Below are 21737 nucleotides of genomic sequence, written 5' to 3' on the forward strand. Positions count from 1 at the left end.
TTCATCTCCTACTGTACCACCTTTACTGCTGCTGTGTTGCTTCCTTCCATCTTCTTTTCTACCTCATTTCCTTTCCTTCCCTCTTCTTTCCAACTCTACATGTCTTCCTAAGTATATTTGCCTCTCCTGTTTTGACGCAGAAAGCAAACATGTAGTACAAAAACAGTTAGGCTCTATGGTGACAGTGTACAGTCATTTTCTGTCAGCGATGCATCACACACTCAGTTTGTGCACGTGTACTATTCTTTAATAGATCTGTTCCTTTAATATACAACTCACCTGAGAGCATTACTGTATATATCCTTTCTTTCTTGTTAACTGTGTAGTGGAACAAGCTTTATATGCTGCTTATTTGGAAGGTGTATGGATGTGTGTGTGCATGTTGAAGCCGTTTGATCTCTGCAGGGAGGCTAAGGTGTTGAGGAGGAACTGCAGGCTCATCATGGGGCTCAGTTCTCCATCACTGTTCCATCACCACGTACAAAACATTATTACCACCTAGGGTTTTACACCATATAACCTTACTTCTTTTAGCATCAGGTAGCACTGAAAAAAACTCAGCTAATGATTTAGATTTTCTCAATAATTCCTGGAGAAATGGCATGTAGATGTTGAGCTAATGGGAACAGACCCACAGATTATAAAGAACCAACCTTGATCTTGTATCAGAATACTATCAACTGAAAAAGCAGGTCAGAAACCTTCATGTACAGCAGTTGCTGTATGTAACGACAGAGATGTTCCAGAAAAAAAGGTACTAAAACAACCACATAGATGTTTGTAATGCACCCAACAGGGTTATATGACCCAGGAGTGAATGCAACTGTACTGTACACTGTTTCTCACTGCAGGGGCACATTCAAAAGTGTCTTTCCATTTTGGGCAACCTGGGCAGAGAGCCCACAACATTATGACACCTCCAAGTCATTATCCTCTAAACCTTAAAGCAACAGAGAGCTGGATGTTCTCACTAAGTGTAGAGCACAGATAGAAGCAAATGAGCTCGGCATCATCCCCTCGATCACCATCATCCAAAGGATCTTCAGCCTGAATATCTTTCCATGGCTGCCACAGGTGAATCAATAGAAAGACACTCGGGGTATCCAGAAGGCTGTTACTGATTGTTAGCTTCCAGACAGAAGTAACAGGAGGACAGAGGATCTGTGGCTGCGATAACACCAGAGTAGGGGAGGCAGTATCTAAAGAAGAGACAAAGCTATTCTTGCCTGCAGGTAATCCTCCAATACTGAAAAAGCCAGTACATGCAAATATCAATGAGCTGCACCACAAAAGGAGAGAGAGAGATAGGGCAAACCTACAAAACTACTGAAGCCTGTGCAAAATAGAAATAAACACACAACTGCAAGCAGATTAAACAGTCAGTTATTTTACTTTATTTATATTTGTGTATTTAAGTATCTTGTAGTGTTTCTCTTTTGCATTGTATGCTTGCTATAAAGCACTTTGTTGTTGAAATGTGCTACAAAAAATACATTATCAGAGGGAGTGGGATTGCATCAACGCTGTCCAGCATCAGTCTGACGTACTGTGAATGTGTGTGTCAGTGTGTGTTTTCTTCAGTATTGTGTGAACCTGTCAGATGTTTCCCCTGGTGGCTTTCAAACTGACTGACTGAAGGCAGGGGGTAAAAAAAAACGAGAAATGGAGAGAAGTGGGCGAAGCAAAGAGAAGGAGAGGAAGAGACAGACAGAGATCAAGAAAGATAAAGAGAGGGGGAGACAGACTGAGACAGAAAAGTAAAAGATAAAGCGAGGGGTGAGCTATGTACACAGAGGGGAACAGGAGGCTTCCTCTAATTGTAGCCTGGGGGCTTGTTGGGCAGACAGTCCATTACTCAGACCTTACCAACAGGTTACCTACTTAACACACGCAGCTAAAAATAAAACTGCTGATGTGTCTAAATCTGCACTCCCACCTCCACATCCAGCAGCATTTGTATTAACCACACAGACTTGTGGATGCTGCCACAGGTTCAGAAAGTCAAGAGGCTTTTCCTCTGCAGAGGAACTGTCTGGAGACGTGACAGCCATAGAGCAGCAACACACCCATGACCATGAGGTCAAATTTTATTCTCTGCTGTGATTTATGTATTATCAATAAAAACACACATGAATGGGATGCTGGAAACCAAAAAATGTCAATTGCTAAATTAGTTAGATGCAAAAAAATGAGTAAAAGCAGAAATAACTCAGACAAGAAACAAAATAACAATTAGCATTCAGCTTACCATTAGTGTAGGTGCAAGCCTTAGATCAGCAGGCTGCTGCATGTTTAAAAATCAAGATTTCTGGTTCTAGCCTCAACATGTGAGAAAGAGCAGACTTCATTGGCTGACACTAAACTGCTTCTGCTGCTCTACAGAAGAAGAAAGTAAAAGGGCAGCTGCTTAACGGGGGATATATTTTAAATGTTAATCACTGCCAGGGGAGCTCTGCCTTAAGTTATATAATACTTGAAGGCAATATGAGCAAACACCTGTCATTTTATGATAAAAACAATTCATTCAGAAGCAGGCACATCTGAGCTGACACCAGATTTGTTCCATGTCAAGTGTTGTACTGCAAGCTGACAGGTTGGATCTCCTGTCCACTTATTGTTTGTCTTGCTGGCTGTTAGGCTCTGTTAACTTCCCCCTTGTCTCTGTTGAGAGGAAAGCTGAAACCAGGAGACCTTCGGGGCCACTGGCCACTCACCTGAGGCCAGCTGATATTTGTGACTACTGACCTTGATGAAGTCTAATCATGCTGTCCGGCTGCAAGTGTACACAGTATCAGGTAGAGAGGTCAAATTTTTCCACGGAAAGAATACTCTTGATGTACCTGCACTGGATCGGCTACATTATACTGTATAATGTGGGTACAGTACCAAGACTCGGTAGATGATTCTTTTTAAAAGTTGAAAAACTGTTTTTGGTGTTATAAAACTTATTTTTGGAGGGAGTAATTGGCCATCAGTGTGACACAATAAGTCACTCCTCAACAACTGTTTTACACTTGCATCAAATAGATTATTTTTTTTCTCTGCACTGAAGCTAAGACCAGTTTAAACATGTGTTGGGAACAGAGAGTGAGGCCAGGGAAATTCTGCCAAGACTTATGTGTGCATCACAGCACAAGGTCAACATTAAGCTTTAGAAGCATGAGTCAGCCTGTCCATCAACAGCACCGAATCCTGTCAAAATGTCCTTGAGCAAGATAATGAACCTCCTACCTGCTCTCACAGTCTTTGGATAAAAGTGGCAGTTAAGTGCTCTAAATGTGAGAAATGTAAATGCAGGATCTTAGAAGCAGCCTCCATCCCTCTCCCTATTATACCATTCTAGACAGAACAGCAAGCTCTCCAGTTACCCTTCTCTTCTGACAGTGTTATGTAACTCCTGGGTGTGGAAGGGGCCCACGGGTGCTGGCTGGTGATCCCCTCAACAGAGAGGCAGCCACGCTTTGCTAAACTGTTGAGGCGGGAGCGAAATATGTCAGGTTCAGGCAGCTGAACACTCAGAGCCCACTAAGTCCTAAAGTGACAGCCCAGCCAATGAGAGATGATGCTGCTAGTGTTAAACTGCTGGAAGCAGCCATGAAGACAGATTGCTGCGTATGAAGTCAAACTGTGCATACAGAATAATTACAGAGGAACCTCAGCCACAGAAAAAACTAAATGTTCTACTTAACAGCTCAACAGCTCAAACAACTGTCACTAGTGGTGAATCACAGACAACTGGATGAGACAAGTCAATCCATAAGTGGAAAGTGTCCCAAACAAAGGTGATTGTTCAAAGACTACATTTGTTTCTTTTTCCATATGAAGACGTTTGCCACATATAGCTACAAAATTTGACTGCACTCTAGAAGGGGGTGGCAATTTATACAGTGAGATTTTCCCCATACAGCTTATGTAGTGGTGAGCTCTAACATCTCTGAGTATATTGGCACCATAACATTGTGTGAAATGTTGCATATCAAATCAAAATTGGGCTTTTTTGGTCATTCCAAATGCTGAATTGACCAAAAAAAAAGCTGATTATTATATTTATTGACAACCTCATATATACAGAGTCACACAGATATGCTAAGAATGTCTCCTCACCCGATATGCTGCAGATTGCTCTGGGATCCAGGAAAATGTCTAGAAAACTTCTAGTAACTCAAACCCAACAGCAACTAAGAATAAAAGTGAATAACTAGCACCCATCATAGTCTTCTGACTAAAGGTCTGGTGTTGGGTTACTGCTGCCTTACTGCCTAGATGTTTCCATTCAATTAATAATAATTCAAGAAATATTTTTGCTACAAAACTCTCAAAACAAAGATTAATCAGGTGTCATATTGGTTCTATGCTACAAAAAAGCCATTGTATAATCACAGAAAACACTACAATACTGTTTATGTGCTACCCATCTGTGTGTACTGTCAAACCAAGTTATTGATTCTATTCTCAGCGTTGTTTCTCCCCCACTTCTCACCCCAGCCGAGCAGGGGATCAATTGAATAAATTCAATGAATTTTCGCAGCATTGTTTCTGATGGGAAACAAAAGTAAGCACCAGCCCAGCAGCACAAGTGGGGATTTGTGCATGTGGGCCATGGTAGAGAACAGTTGCTGGGGTGAACCAGCAGGATGGTGTGTTAAAGAGCACGTCTGTTGCAGGGCTGCATCCTGGAACTCACCCACATGATATGAAGTCAGAGTCTCAAGTCTGGTTTGAGAAAATGTCCCTGACCATTTTTTATTTTGTTATTAACTGGCATATTGAAATAATGGCGGAGTAAGTAAAAATATGGTGTGATGGTTGAATTACTCAAACAAGCATACAGAGAGCAGTCGTCTGACACAAGGAGAGATGGAGGAGAGCAGTATCTGAATGACTGACAGCAAGAATATTAGCTGGTCTCTTTATCTAAGGATAGAAGGCAGCTCTTTTAAAGGAAGGCCAGGGACAGAGTGGCTGTGTGGATTCCAGAAATTGTACCATAAATGCATTTCCACCATACCATTTCCAGGGGATCACAGGAAGTGTGGGTTCTCAAAAGAACCACGTCCCTCATGCCTCATAATACACATCACTAACATGGCCATCAAAAATGTCCAGATAAAGGGTGTTCCTGCATTTGTCTGAGACAACAAACGACAAAATGCTCAGCTAACAAATACCAAACCACAGTGATCCTCTGAGCAAGGCACCACTACAGTGCTGTTGTGGTTTCATTCTGTTGATCAGTAAAATTTTGTCACAGTAAAAATGTTGTGCTGTTACAGGAAAAATGTGCACTCAGCAAACCTTTCCTAGTAGGGGTAACAAAGTGCCTTCTAGGCAATTCAAAGGTTCGCCATTAATTTCCACAGAGGCACCTTCTGGCTTCCCTAAAAAAAAGTTTGAGGAAACCCCACAGGGCTACAATAGGTATATACGGTTTGTATTACTTGTCAGAGGATCCACTCCCTTAGATGCTAATAATCAACTACTAGTACTAAAAAATCTGGTTAGATTTTGCACCTCCACCTTGGGAGATCAAGTGATACAAGAAATTAAAACAGTTAATCAGGTGCCAATTCTAAAAGTATGTCAGGCAAAAATAACAAGCGTTTTAACTTCAAAGTCTAGCCTTGGGTCAAAACACATTCAGACCTCTGTACCCTCTGTGCTGACACACCTGCTTTCTGCAAACACTCATCATTTCTCTTCATTTCTTTGAGATGCACTGAGATAATCTATCGGTGTGATATTCAGAGGACACAGCTAGGTAATTAAAAACCAGCTTCCCCTGAGGCCTTTGTCCTCGCCTGCTGGTGAGGAAGTTTCTGGAGGCTTCCCTGGAGGGCTGAGGGTGGGTGGTGTGAGTGTGTGGAGGAGGCGGGGGGGGGGGGGGGGGGGCAACAGCTGGCTCGCCTGGCAGATTGCAAATTCATCTGTCTCTGTAACGCTGCCGTGGCATTTTAATGGTCCAGCTAGTTCTGCATTTCAATAAGCCTAGTTGGAAGTGCAGACACATTGCTCAGACAGAAAGCAAAAAAAACCTGAAATTTCTCATTTTGTATGCAGTGAGACTGGTGACAAGCAAGTAGGTTAAAGGAAACAGTAGACAACAAGCTCTTTCCCAACCTCTGTTTTTAAATAAAAAAAACTGTAAACATAAAGTTGAGCCCCAGAAAATGTCTGGTAAAGTATTTTTCAGATCCAGTTCTAGTTCCAGAAATGAATAAAGGTTTTAAGGATTCTTGTGGTCTAATGTTGAAGAAGTCATCATCTCTGTCAACATGTCCACCTCTCCACCTGTCTCCACCTTACACAGCAACTGAATTCCTGTGAGATTATTCTGAGATTACAAACCATTTTACTTTTGAATTTGCGCCTACATTTTAGCTTTCAAAGATCTTAAGTGGGTTATTTGTTTGTTGAAGTTACATCATGATAGGCAGTAACTGACAGATCCATCCATCCATCCATCTTCTACCGCTTATCCGGGGCCGGGTCGCGGGGGCAGCAGTCTAAGCAGGGACACCCAAACTTCCCTCTCACCAGACACTTCTTCCAGCTCCTCTGGGGGAATCCCGAGGCGTTCCCAGGCCAGCCGAGAGACATAGTCTCTCCACCGCGTCCTGGGTCTTCCCCGGGGCCTCCTCCCAGTGGGACATGCCCGGAACACCTCCCCAGGGAGGCGTCCAGGAGGCATCCGAACCAGATGCCCGAGCCACCTCAGCTGGCTCCTCTCGATGTGGAGGAGCAGCGGCTCTACTCCGAGCTCCTCTCGGGTGACTGAGCTTCTCACCCTATCTCTAAGGGAGCGCCCAGCCACCCTTCGAAGGAAACTCATTTCGGCCGCCTGTATTCGCGATCTCATTCTTTCGGTCACTACCCAAAGCTCATGACCATAGGTGAGGGTAGGAACGTAGATTGACCGGTAAATCGAGAGCTTCGCCTTCCGGCTCAGCTCCTTCTTCACCACAACAGACCGGTACAGCGACCGCATTACTGCGGAAGCTGCACCGATCCGTCTGTCAATCTCCCGCTCCATTTTCCCCTCACTCGTGAACGAGACCCCGAGATACACAAACTCCTCCACTTGGGGCAGGAACTCTCCTCCGACCCAGAGAGGACAGACTACCTTTTTCCGGTCGAGAACCATGGCCTCAGACTTGGAGGTGCTGATTCTCATCCCAGCCGCTTCACACTCGGCTGCAAACCGTCCCAGTGCACACTGGAGGTCCCGGCTCGATGAAGCCAACAGGACAACATCATCTGCAAAAAGCAGAGATGAAATCCTATGGTTCCCGAACCAGATCCCCTCCGGTCCCTCGCTGCGCCTAGAAATTCTGTCCATAAAAATTATGAACAGAACCGGTGACAAAGGGCAGCCCTGCCGGAGTCCAACATGCACTGGGAACAGGTCTGACTTACTGCCGGCAATACGAACCAAACTCCTGCTCCGGCCATACAGGGACCTAACGGCCCTCAGCAGAGGGCCACGGACCCCATACTCCCAGAGCACCTCCCACAAGATGCCGCGAGGGACACGGTCGAACGCCTTCTCCAAGTCCACAAAACACATGTGGACTGGTTGGGCGAACTCCCATGAACCCTCCAGCACCCTGCGGAGGGTATAGAGCTGGTCCAGTGTTCCGTGGCCAGGACGAAAACCACATTGCTCCTCCTTAATCCGAGGTTCGACTATAGGCCTAATTCTCCTCTCCAGTACCCTGGCGTAGACCTTCCCAGGGAGGCTGAGGAGTGTGATCCCCCTGTAGTTGGAGCACACCCTCCGGTCCCCCTTTTTAAAAAGAGGGACCACCACCCCGGTCTGCCAGTCCAGCGGCACTGCCCCCGATTGCCACGCGATGTTGCAGAGGCGTGTCAACCAAGACAGCCCCACAACATCCAGAGACTTAAGGTACCCAGGGCGAATCTCATCCACCCCCGGTGCCTTGCCGCCGGGGAGCTTTTTGACTACCTCGGCAACTTCAGCACAGGTGATGAACGAGTCCACCACTGAGTCATCAGCCTCCGCTTCCATAATGGAAGGCGTGTTGGTGGGATTGAGGAGGCCCTCAAAGTACTCTTTCCACCGTCCAACCACCCCCTCAGTCGAGGTCAACAGCTCCCCACCTCCACTGAATACAGTGTTGGCAGAGTACTGCTTCCCCCTCCTGAGGCGCCGGACGGTTTGCCAGAATCTCTTTGAGGCTGACCGATAGTCCTCCTCCATGGCCTCCCCGAACTCCTCCCAGGCCCGAGTTTTTGCCTCTACAACTGCCCTTGCTGCAGCACGCTTGGCCTGCCGATACCCATCAGCTGCTTCAGGAGTCCCACAAGCCAACCAGGCCCGATAGGACTCCTTCTTCAGCTTGACGGCATCCCTGACCTCCGGTGTCCACCACCGGGTCCGGGGATTGCCGCCACGACAGGCACCAGAGGCCTTGCGGCCGCAGCTTCGGACAGCTGCATCGACAATGGAGGTGGAAAACATAGTCCACTCCGACTCAATGTCTCCAGCCTCCCTCGGAATCTGGGTGAAGCTCTCCCGGAGGTGGGAGTTGAAGATCTCCCTAGCGGAGGGTTCGGCCAAACGCTCCCAGCAGACCCGCACAGTACGTTTGGGCCTGCCGGGCCCGTCCAGCCTCTTCCCCCGCCAACGGATCCAACTCACCACCAGGTAGTGATCAGGTGGATGGGCAGTCCACGCCTTTTACTTGAAAAAGTTTACCAACTTTGTGTTAACAGTGTCACAGCTCATGTCAATCAGAATTTATTTGTGACTGACAGATCAATTCACCTAATCACCCACCTTTTGAAAGCCTGTGCCAATTTCAGCATGAAGCTGTACTCCTCATCCCACTAAATCTTCTGGAATCAATCATAATTGTCATCTGTTTGTGTGCAATCTTACAAGTCACAAGAGTAACATTATGAGGTGAACCATGCACAAAAAACAAACAAATGTGCAGAATATGCTGTACCTCTCCAGCTTGCATTTAGTAGGGAACAGTTTGGTGCTAGAGGTGGATGAGATGACCTGCTCTCTCTCTCTCTCTCTCTCTCTCGAACACAACATCACTGAGAGAGGTCAGTGGATAAAGTGCATCCCCCCAGGTATCTGACATTTTCTGTGTGTTGTGGTTTTTACTGGAGGATATGAGTTGCATCTCTGCTATGTGGGGACAGAAGACCCCAGGGGATGACAGGGGTGGAATGGAGGGTCAGACACTTTGTGGCTCCATGAGGGAAGACAAAGAGACTTGTGTATAAAGTTGCATGATTTGTTGTGTCTGCATGTTCACTATGTGTTTTGCTTGTGTCACAGATACATGCTGTTCAGATGCACACAGGACACATGCACACACACTCTCTCTCTCTGCCATGCTGCTTCAAATAAAAGTGCACATGAATAATGAAGTGGGTGTTATTTTGGTGCTAATGCTAACATCCATTTTAATTGCCCCCTATTTATAAGCTTCAAATAAAGTCTCTGAAACCTTGTTGCTTCTTCTGACTCAGCTGAGGGTTTCCATAGAGACAAAGTGCCTCTTAAGTCCTGATGTTCAGTTAGAAAGAACAAGAGAGACAATAAATGACACCCCCCAATAGAAGGGCTGGATAGCTGGCAATTTATTCACACACACAAAATGACAGGGAGACTGCAGCTAACCAGATATTATGTATTTTATAACACTTTGTTTACAAGACAATAGTGACATTTCTATAGACGGTTTCAAAAATGAATGCTCACTGATGCAAACGTGCGACAAGGTTAATTTTTTCAATAGCTTGCAAAGTCCTCACCAGTGACTTCAGGTCATACCATGTATTTATTAGTAGTAATATTAAGCATACAATTATAAGGCAGTGTTCTCAAAATTATGGTCTGCTGACACTGACGACAGCAAATCAAATACACTTACTGTCTGACACTCCACTAACACTCCATTCATGCAGCCCCACAAACAACACACACACAGCAACTTCACATTGTTATGTTTCATTAATTCACTTGGAACACCAGGTCTAAATGCCACAGAGGAAGAACTAACCACATCTATGATGGCCTGAGGTGAGCTGGTGGACCATCACTACTAAATAACTGCCTAACACAGTGAGGCCTGTGTGCATATATGGGAAACGCTGCCTCAGGATGGAAAGATAGAAAGTGGAGGGGGGTTGGAAGGAGGAGGAATGAGATATGCTAAGGAGCCAAGGGGGTAATTTGACTGTCTTATGGCATTTAATTCAGCCAAAATGCCCTGAGAGAGAATTAGGGAAGCTGGCTGTACATCTGCTGGCAGAGCTTCAGTACCTGAGGTCTGCAGGGAGGTTAACAATGAAAAACAGGTTTGTCCTCCGCTGTCCATCAAGGTGTTTCTCTTTGTCCTCTGCATTTGAATAGCTAGAGAAAGAATATTGCTGCAAATTGTGCCAAATTAAATCAGAATCGATGAAAAGAAATCTTTAAAACTCTCTTTAGATGTGCCTTTAGTAGTGTATTCAGAAAAAAAAAACTTACTGAAGCATTTCCAAAGTGCATAATTTAATGAGCTACACTCACAATAAAATCCCTTTTGAGGAGGAGGAAGAATGTCTGCAGTTCACAATGTCAGCTGTGACGAGCAGCAGTGTTAGCATTGGAAGAGAAGAGATGAAGATTCATCATGGCCTGAGAACAGCACACAGAGTGAACTGTACAGAAACACATAGGTAAATGCTAAATTCCTCAGTTAGATTTAGTGTGCATTTTCAATCCAATATTGTATAAGCACTAAATGACCATTATGTCCAAATTCAGATACAATAAATATTCAGTGCTTCAGAACATTAGGCACAAAGGCCCTGGAAAGGTGGAGGAGAGGGCCAGTGTATTATATCTCAGCAGTTTATAAATCACAGGTTACAGGCTACCATCAATCACAATGTTTTTAATGTCCAACAGTGTACTTCTGTCTTTTTCCTTAATTAAATGGTTTTGAGACCTCCATGTTTAGAACTGTGGCGTGCTCAGCATTAAGTACATTAATGCTACATTAAGTAGTTAACACTGTTGTTATTACTTCGGGGTTAAACATTGTTTTCTCTTTTGCCACATTCTAATTTAAGTTTTCTAGGCTTTTACATATTTGTGTATAAATAAGCATTACAGATGTTCTGCAAATGTTTCCAGTATATCTGTGCTCACATGCGCTGGTGTGTGTGACCATAAATAGCCACGAGTGTGTTAACCTGGGCACAGGAGGCTGGCAGCTGGGTGCTGTTATAGGGAATTTACACACTCACAAATACACACACAGTTTTATATTTGTATATTCATGGGGATCTGCATTATTGATGATGTAATGCATTCCCTAGCCCACACCCTTAAGCATAAGTAATGTGGTTATCTTTAACCTGGACTAAAAACCAACACCCTCAAAAGTGTGCTATACACCATGTTTAGTACCTCAGAATTATCCATAGGTGTTGTGTTACATGTGTGGGTCATCTCCACACCTCTGGCCAATCACTGGGTTAGATAGATATACTTGTTAGATTGTTAATATCAGACTCTAGCCTCAAAATGAGACAAATTTTAAAAGAGGCGTGAAATGGAAAACACAAATAAATATTTTTTAAAACAATCCATGTAACCTTGTATGGCCTTAGCAGATTCTTCCTGACCGGGCAGACAGGAGCCCACATCAGCAACACAGACCAGCTCTGACCTACATTGTTTTGGTTTTTTGTGGTTGCTGTTAGCCATAGAAATGCTATAGTGCTCAAGGGTAAGGTGGAATTACACAAAGTGCTCCTGCAGCTGCAAAGTCAGCGTTACTCAAGACAAAAAGAGAGACTGATGATGCAACTACTGAGACTAACAACAATTCTGAAAAAAATCCTAAACAAAACAAACAAACTGCAAAATAAGACATTTTTTTTTTTTCAAACCGAATGGAATGCTGAGCGCTACGCACAAGCAGTGAAACTAATGTGCACATTTGAGAGAGTCGAAGCACTTAGAACAGATGGAAGAGAAAGCTCTTAGTAAAGTGGCCACTGATGGACACAAAGTCTACCTATGGCAATCATCAGTACCAAAGGTGAAATGGAAGCAGTGAACTCAAAAGAAGCTGATGATGACTGCTGGTGATTTTACATTTTAAATATTTTCTAGTGTTCCAAACCAGGGCACTCTGCAATGAGTGGGCAGGTGAGTGTTCTGTTCAATGCTCTGAAGGACTTTGACAGGATTCAGGTCCTCTATGGGGACAGAACCAATTGGAAAGAAAGTGACATTCATAAAATAAAAGACAGTATTGCGATTAAAATGTCAAGTCCCTCCTGTGCCAGACATTAAGTATTCTCAGGAATACTTTCTACTGCACACCCATGCACTGCTATAATCATGACTACATTACTGTACTAATGTAGGCATGCTAATGACTACATTTAGTACACATATGCAGCTGTACAGTTACACACTTAATACCACACATGAGGTTGGCTAAAAACCAATAACTTATAGAAGGAATAGATTGATGCAGTAAAGTAGGTCCAGTTTATGCTTTACTTACTGTAACCATTCTCAAATTGGATAAAAAAAAACCCTGTAAGCATCTGTTTTTTGTGTGCAAAGGCACATTAATATTTACTCTTGAATTCTGTTGAATTCTGTTCTTTTGAAGAAGCTCAGATAAACGAAACCAATAAGTGAGTAAAAGTAAAAGCAAAAAGTGATTATTTTAACAAAGTTCACAAAATATGTTTTTGGCAGGATGATGTTGAATATGACTCCTCTACTAGCAATGGGACAGGAGTAAGTTGCCATGTTCAAAAACAAGGTAACTAATTTCAGACAGTTAGGATATCCTGATGATTTTTATTTTCACACACTGCTCCCCAAAACTAAGAAAATTTGTTAATAGTTGCTGCATAGTCCAACTTCCCTCACAGTGAAAGAGGATTATAGAAGAACTCAGGCTTGCCGTCATGCATGCTCACCCCAGAGGATGAATCCTAATGATCCTTGGACATTTTCTTTAGCATCACCCTGAGTTTTCTGTGTTTATATACAGTATATTAAAAGTTATGCCTACTATCGCTCCAGAGTCATATGATCTAATGATGCAATGACTTGAAGCTCCAGTCATACAGGGGCACACCTGTCAGCTCCCATATTTTCAAAGAGTAAACAAGGCTATGCAAGATGTATGAGAGTGTGTTGGTGTGTGCGTGTTTAGTGTGTCCTTCTCATGCCATCAAAGACTTGGGTGGCTGCCCGCGGGCTCCACCATTAGCACACCGACAGGAACTGGTTTCCCCATCAATTATGACTTCCCCACCTCAAAAGAGGGTCAGGTGGTCCTTTTTCAATCAGGACGGAAAGAGGAGGAGGAGGAGGAGGAGAGTGGCAGCATGGAAAGGGAAAGAGGAAGTGAGGCGAGTGCTGCCATTTGTGGAAATAAAAGGGAATTCCTGATATAGTGTTGGCCATGAATATTGAGGAGGACTGGACTGGGAAGCCGCCTGTGGTTTGGCTGAATAGTTAGTGTGAATGCAGTGCTCTCTATTGAAAGAACAAATACAGAATTTGTTCCAAAACTACAACTCAAACACAGAAAAAAAAAAGGTTTTTGGCAATAGGTATTTTCACAGCACTGTGCTTAAATAGCCTAATACAGTACTAAAAATATGTTCAGAATAACTGTCTTGGGCTGATATTATACATGCAAACTTTCTGTAAAGCTAATAAAAATCATCAGATATACAACACTAAACATAAGCCTAACATGTTACTGAGCTATTGCATTGTAGAGGTGAGCATAAACTGCTTATATCCTTCTAATAGTTTCTCTTTCTAACTCTTCTCTCATTTCAGTCAACAAAGATCATCCTCCCACTGTTGGTTATTTTCCCTGACCAGTAACCTGTGGGGATGAAAAAGGAGGTCAACACAGAAGTGCCAAAAACTGTGCTTCCTCCACTGGTCACCTAAGGTTTGCTACACAAGTTAAATTAAAGGGTGTTGATTGCTTTGAGTGTCAGGTGGAGGCCGTCACAGGTCTATAATTCTCACTTGACCCATAATGCTAAAGGGAGAAGTTAAATGGCTTTACTGGCAAAAAGGTGATGACTGAAGCCACAATGGGCTTAAAACCTAAGTGCAGGAAATATTCAGGTGACATTGCAGAGAGTTCATCTTCATCTTTATCTCCTCTCTTTCCTAAAAGAATTCTCTTTTTTCTTTGCCCTTCTAATAATGGTTCAGTTTGACCACATCACCCAGTGATTTTTTTTATAATAAACCAGAATGAGCTGTTCTTCTTTTTGTTATTTCCTCTTGTTCCTCTCTGCACTGGGTACAGCAGTGAGATCTTTTTGAATGTAATCTAAAGGTTCAAAGTATAACGATATTCTAAGATCATACTGTTAGAAGCAAGCTCTCCAAGGAGGACACAATGGTGTGTAAGAACTCACAATACCAGTGAGGCACTGAGCTGCAGATTTACAAACTTGCAAAATGCCAGCTGATCAGCAATCTGCTGAGACCTTTACTTTGTTTGTTTCCCTCTTTGTTGCTAAGTAAATAGTGTGTGGTGTGTTTGCTGTGGTTGTGAAATCTGAAATGGATATAACTCTTGAGTCTGTGGAACCTGAAATGTATCATAATGATCATGGAGTATCCCTGAGAAACAGACCTGAATCATTATGGAAACTGTGAGAACATCCTGCACAGGCTCCATTATCCGATAAAATGACTGGGTTGGAGTTTTTCGTTCAATTCTTTCTTTCCAATGAGGAGTCACGCATGTGATCTACTTATTATATATTAGAGAAATGCAAAGCTATTTCACTCCTCTCTGAAATTATATTATTCAGACATGCACACATTGCTACCTTCACACATCCATGACATTTCTAAATTAACATGTATGTACAACCATCTTGCTCAAGGGAGCCATGCCTATGTTTGCTCAGGCGAGGGTGAGCTTATAACACGGATCCCATCAAGTTTAGGGATTAAAGCTGGCAGCTGTAAAGTAACAAGCACATACTTCCATTCTCTTCATCCTTTCTTTTAAAAAGGTGCACAACAGCGGAGGCGACTCTGGAGTTAAGAATGAAAGCTGACCGTCTGATCATTTTTAATACCAAAACACACAGAAGCATCTACACCGATGTCAATGTCTACTATTTTCACCTTTATTAGGTTGGCAGCAACAGCAAAACCATAGCCTTTGACAAAATTTCAAAATAAAAAAATAGATACTGTGTCATTTAACACACCCGCCTCCTATTTATAACATCAGCAGCCTACGGTAGTTGATTTAACACAAATGGATGCACAATACCAGTCAGAATGAGAATTTTTTTCCTTGTTTTTTTTTTTTTTTTTTCATTTTTTGCTGTACAGCAGATTTAAACAGATACACATACTTTACATACAGTATACTCATATACAGTATATTGTGTAAAGGTTTGAACATAACTTAATAAATAAATACATATTATCCTGTAATTAAACTCTTTTTTCCCACTAAAAGCTCCTATCAATCCATGTAAGACAACCCGTTAAACAGATAACTGAGCTTTGTTTTTCTACCACTTCAGTTTGGTCAGTGTAATATACACACATAGAAACATTTTATTTTTTTTATAGTCTTTCAGTGGCTCTTGGGAGTTTTGAAACCCTGTGCCAAGACACACATTTCACATAATCTGCTACAAAAAAGCCTATCAAAGTAATGAATATCTGTGCAAGTTCAGACCAATAATTGTAATCTCCACTTTAATGGAATATTCCAACCTTTACATTATACGGTAACAACTGAGCTATTTTATTTAATGTGATTACAGAATTTTGTTTTCTTTTGTCTTATATGTTGTTGTTTGTCACCACATTGTGAAGCTTAGACAGCAATCCTATAAATTTCATCTACTACCCCACTGCACTATGTTCCAGAGGACAAAAAAACACACCCTACCAAAATAAAAATAAACTATATTTGTAGGTCTAACGTTTGACGCGGCTTTCTAACATGCAGAGTGATATGGCTGTAAGACTCAGACAAATCTGCTGTCTCCTGTTACACGTACCTATGTGAAGGCAGAAGTTAAAAATGAATGACTTGACCCATTTTTTTTGGTTCAAGTGTAAATCCTTTCTAATCTTTTTATCACAAAGTCCTGGAAAAATGACACATGACAGTGTACTACCCTCTAAAGTGCACAATGTCACAAGTTATATAACTGAAAAATGTTTTTGGAAAGTGCAGCATGTCCATGTCATGGTTTTTATTTTTCTAATATTTTTCCCACTTTTTATCCTACAAAATACATCTTTAGGCACATATACAGAACAATCTCCAATGTATTAAAGCTGCATAAAGCAATTTTTTTATGCTAAATACCAAATCAGCCAGCTCATTTGATTTAATGACTACTGATGGTCCCAGTGAGAATCAACACTAATTTCTGTAGCTTTTCACAGCTGCTTTTATGTGACTAATTCAGCAATCTCAGTAACACGAGTACAACAAAAATGCTGGCATCTGCAATATAAACTTCAGCCAGCCAACCAGCATAACTAAAAGCTTTTCACCATGTGCAAAACCACACAGAGCTTGTGTATTTGAAGGTGATAAAAGAGTAAAAAAGTATTTTTCTTTTGGTGATGTTGCTTCACCAAATATTTTTGTTTAAGTGGCAAAGAAAGTTCAGTTTCTGCCTAATATGTGAGCAGCAAACTGCAGAAACCTCACAATAATATAATCAGTGGGTGAAACGCTCAAGAGTCTTCCTGCCCCTAGAGGTCAAAAATCACTTAATGCAGCTTTAAAATGAGGAATGATTTACATAGGGTTCTGTTGAGCAGCACAGAATGGAACAACAGTTACAATAATCTGTAGCTGGGTTTGCTGTGTCACATGGTTCCTTGCATGGAAATATATATATATACTACAAGCAAGCCCTAAATCACAGACTGACCAAGACCACTACATGGGCAGAGAGTAGCAAAGTGGCTGCTGCTTGTAAAGTAAATCATCCTTTGACATTGATCAAACTTTGATCAGGGGAATGTAAATCAATTGATGGGACAATACTACCATGCTGTAGCAAAAAGGTGAGATTGCCATTACTTCAACATGTAATCATGTCTTCAGCACTTAAATGCCCAAGAAACAGTCACCACACTGAGGGAATAAAAATAATCTGAAACAAAAAACCCCAAACAATCCATTAAGGACTGTTCCTTATGTTGCTTGGCACAAATGTAATTGAAACAAACTACAAAATATTTTTGTTTCCAGCTTTCCATTTGTAGGTCTACTGTGTTGATTCACAAAAACACTGCAAAGCCTGTAAGACACTCAGGCCTGTAGTTTGAGGGCAGTGACTTTTCATGCTCTTTACCAGGAGAAACCAGTGGGGCTTAAAGAAACGCGAAGAAACTGTTGAGTAAAGAGCAGTGTTCAACAAACCAAAACAAGATAAGGTACTGATAACCTTAAACACTGACGCAACTCAGCATGTAATTTCAGAGACCGGTTACGTTTTAACCTCCAGACAGTTTACATCACATTAATCTGAGCTCCTGTCCGCTGCTGCTGCTGGAAAACGAAACCCATTATCATCATTAACACAGGTATGTGTCACCCAAAACTTGGAGACAGCAGCAGGTGTCTCAACTATTGTTTTACATACCTATCCAAATGTACAAGTGGATTAAAAAGGTGCAACTCAAAATAACCAAATCAGTAAATCAGCTAAATTAAAATAATTTATGGAAGAATGTCGCACAATAAATGTTGAAAGTTGAAAGTCATAAGATTCAGTAATCATGGACCTCTTTATACACCACAAGGAAAATTGATGCAATATTTATCAGCTGGTGTCTAACTTGTGCACTAAGCTGTTAGCTGCTAAATTCTGGTATTAGATATTTGCTATGTGAAAATAAGGACCCTGGTAGGGAAAACAGATAGATATATGTAGATATCTGCTGAGAGCATCAGTCCATTGCCCTCAATAAAGAGGCCTCAGTGTCAAACCAGGAAAAGCCCACACATCCTTGGTCAGAGTTTTGGAAATAAGGTGCTTCTTATTCAGGGTGCACTAACTTAGCTGATTCTTCAAGCGGTAAACAATTGAAGCAGCAGGTCACTCTTCTGCATTAAACCTTTTGTTTTGTGTGTAGATATGACTGCATACATGCTAAAAGTGGTAACCTTAGCATGGTTTTTATTTTCTGGATTGTAAAACTTTAAGTTCAGATATTTTTTGTGTTCTTAATCCAGTTCTACGTTTTGCATAAATGTCTACACAGCATCATGTTCAGTTCATGTTTTAGGATTACTGTGCACTTTTGCGCCATCTTTAACAGACGGTCTGAATAAACAACTCCATTCAAATTTTAAACAGCTGTCAGATTGGTGCTGGCAAGTCTCCCTCTAATTAAATAAGAAAAGTGGCAAAACACCTGACATCATGACTAGACTTCTCTTGCATGTAAGAGAAGGAGAGCAGAAGAGGACTGCTCTTTTTCCTCTGTAAAACAGTCAAGGCCATATACCATCTGTTATTTATCAGCAGCATAATGGCTGTTGTCACACTGTCGCTGTGTGTGTGTGATTACATGGATAAACAGGCTAACATCCATTTACAAACTACAACAGGCTTTTGAGCACAGGTACATGTAGACCGTGTTGAATCTACTAATGACAGCCATAGAAATTATGGAGACATCCAGTAAAAGACTGTTCCAATTCACAACAACAAAACTAAATTTTTCAGGCATAAAATGACATGGTCATATTAGAGGAAATACTTATGAATCTTTTGGAATTTACAATTCTGTCTTCCCTCCAACTCTGACCTGGATGATGACAGCCTCTACCATACCACAGTATAAAAGCCATCCCAGAGTGCCCATCCCTCTCTGTTTGCTGTCTCCTTGAAAAGGGTACAACACAATAAACAGTTATTTTGACCAAGGCAATGTCATTGGTGTCCGCAGAAAGGCTGATACAACACAAACTGTTTTTTTTCCCCGTTTGGTTAAGTCCTGCCATTGGAATCACACGTTTATCAGCTGCTAATCTTTTTGATGTCATCCTGTAAAAGTCATCCCTTCAGATGGAGCATGAGTTTGCTCTTTTTCTCGGTTTAGGCTCTTTAAAGTCCCGGTCATCTGCAGCACAATGGCTAAAAGAGCAAATAGTCTGCGAGAGCCTGCGCATGCCAAGACGGAACACGCTATTCGACAGGCTGTAGATGACACAGTTGCAAAAGCTGTTGCTAATGGCCAGCCAGGTGGTGATGAAGGAGAGGGCCGGACTATCCAGCACATGGGAGCTCTCTAGAAGAAAGTAAATTATGTATGGCAGCCAAAGCATATAGAAAACACTGGTGATGCGGAAAAGCACCATCGCATAGCGCCGGTCAGGTCCATGTCCTTGATGATGCCCACTACCTTCACCAGCCTCCATCTCCTGGCTGGGGAAACGTGCCCGGCGTTCACTGATCTCCCTGTTGTGTTGCTGGCAAATGCGAAAAATGTGGTAGTAGGTAAAACAGACCACAAGTGCCGCAGGTGCATAGAGCAAGCACACCACAAAGCCTGTGAAGAGTGCAGAGGTGGGCCAGGAGTAAGCGCACCACTCAAAAATATCCCCATGATATCCTGGCTTACCCCAACCAAAGAAGGAGGGCAAGAAAACCAGGCTAGAGTAGAGCCAGATGAGGGTGATGCAGCCTCGCAGTCGGCATGGCGTTACCAGCTGGTTGTAAGATAGTGGTTTAGTTATGGCCAGGTAGCGATCTACACTGATACAAGCCAAGCAGGCCATTGAAACACTCTTCAGAACAGAGATGACATAGCTGAAAACCTGGCATGTGATTGGTTCTTGGACACCTGCTGGGTAGTGGAGTAAAGACAAGGTGGGCACCAGGCAGCTAAGACCCACCAGCAGGTCAGCGTAGGCCATTGTCTGGATGAAGTAGCTAGTGGTGTAGTGGTGCAGCAGAGGGGCACAGTGGAACACAAAGATCACCGTCAGGTTTCCGGCAATAATAAGAACTGTGAGGAGTACAATGACAGCAGTCTCCAGTACACAAGCCTCGAGGCCTTCATTCAGCCCCCAGCCCAAAGGACAGGAGTGGTTGGAGGCCCTACCGGGATAGACGTCTCCATGGCTGCTGTTGGCAGAGAGTACGGGGTCTGTTGTCAGATCAGACTGGTTCATTGTTCTGGGTGCTATCCAGGTGGGTCAGGTTTGTGGTGTGCCACCCATAAGGCAGCTGGCCTGAAACTGGAGAACTGCCCGTCTGTCTCCCGTTTTTCAGCAGGCGTCTGCAGCCTCCCTCAGTTCACAAGGCTCAATATGCTCTCTTGCACACTCATGCTCTCTTTCACCTTACTTTCACATAGCTGGGTCTCAATCAAATGAACATTGACTGAAGAAAAATCAATACAGCCTCTAGGAGGGTAGGACAACCTGTTCAGCTCTCCTTTGCAATCACACATGGTTAGTGAAGGTAGTGAAGGGGTAACAGTCAGAAGGGTAGATGAAAAAAAAAATCCTGTATTCCTCCAGTAAATCTAAAGCTGGGTAGCCTTAGTGTTGTAACCAGCAACTATTCCAAAGGCAAGACTCCCTGCTGCTTTGCCTCCCAGGCGGTGGCCACGTTGCCTGATTCTAATGAAAGTAGCTACCAGGAGTCTTGGGGCACGAGCTGTCCTCACAGACAGCACAGATGTGATGGGGAAAACCGCACACAGTTAAAGCATGAAGTACAATGCTCCCCTTACTCGACCGATCCTTAGAGGAGATTAAATAAGTAAGCAGCATGTATCTCCTATTTCACACCTACAGTGGGGATGAGATTTACTGGATGCAGTTACCTCTCTAATATACATTTAAATGACCACACCACAGAGGAAAAAAAGCTTCCTATAGGTAGTCTGTCTTGTTTTATAATTACATCCATCTCAGGAAATCATTCCTTCTATACAATCCAAAGTTCACTCTCCCATGGAGGCTAGTCTGTTTACTGTGTAACAGCAGGCTTCTCTTATTTTGGTGGTCCTCTGGTCAGTGTCTGGAGCCCATGTATGCCCAGCTATTGTCTGAATCAAAACACAGACACAGGCTAGAACAACATGGGGATCTCCGCAGGAGATAATGTCACAGCTCTCTCAGCACACATGGCGGTGGGGGGAAAATGTGTTTACGAGGCATCCTGAGGCAGAATGACGTAAAAAAGCAAAGCACATCCAAATGTCCAGATGAGAAAGTAAATAAAGTTTAAATCCAAATCTGCAAACTTGCCTCTCAGTGCTCTGGACTGCAAGTTGCAAAAGGCAAACAAACGTAAATGTCCAGTAGCTGATGTAAGTGTTGAATGTCAGACTCCCATGCAGGCATGTGAAAGGACTCTCCAGGAGCAATGAGAGGCCAGCTGAGTAACTCAGCGCTCCACTCTCTTCGACTCCTCAGCAATCCTGTGGCAGACACTTGCAGAGAGGGGTTCGGGGATCAATCAGTGATCCACTCATTTATCCCTATCGTGGTGACATTCTGAAGCAGTGCCAGTGCTTGGCAAGGCTTAGTACATTCTCATCCAGTGCTTAATGCAAACAGATTTTCTAACTTGCCTCCTTTCAAGTATGCACTCTTTTGTTGTAGAGGTGAGGGGTCTTATAGCCTTGCCTTTAACTCCTCTCTATGTCACCCTGAACAAAACACTGGCAGCACAACAAA

The 21737-nt window shown here is 42.9% G+C and overlaps 2 protein-coding genes across 5 annotated transcripts in view; both read right to left on the minus strand.

The window, feature by feature from the left end:
- The window catches only part of rabgap1l (RAB GTPase activating protein 1-like), an 85067-nt gene that overhangs the window by 33971 nt on the left and 29359 nt on the right, over positions 1-21737 (minus strand). The window lies entirely within an intron of this gene.
- Positions 18701-21024, minus strand: gpr52 (G protein-coupled receptor 52). The gene has a single exon (XM_028404804.1). It carries the CDS (start codon positions 20217-20219, stop codon positions 19107-19109), a length of 1113 nt encoding a protein of 370 aa, XP_028260605.1. The 5' UTR covers positions 20220-21024; the 3' UTR covers positions 18701-19106.

The sequence above is a fragment of the Parambassis ranga genome, chromosome 4 (genome assembly GCF_900634625.1).
Source record: "Parambassis ranga chromosome 4, fParRan2.1, whole genome shotgun sequence".
NCBI classification, from domain to species: Eukaryota; Metazoa; Chordata; class Actinopteri; family Ambassidae; genus Parambassis; species Parambassis ranga.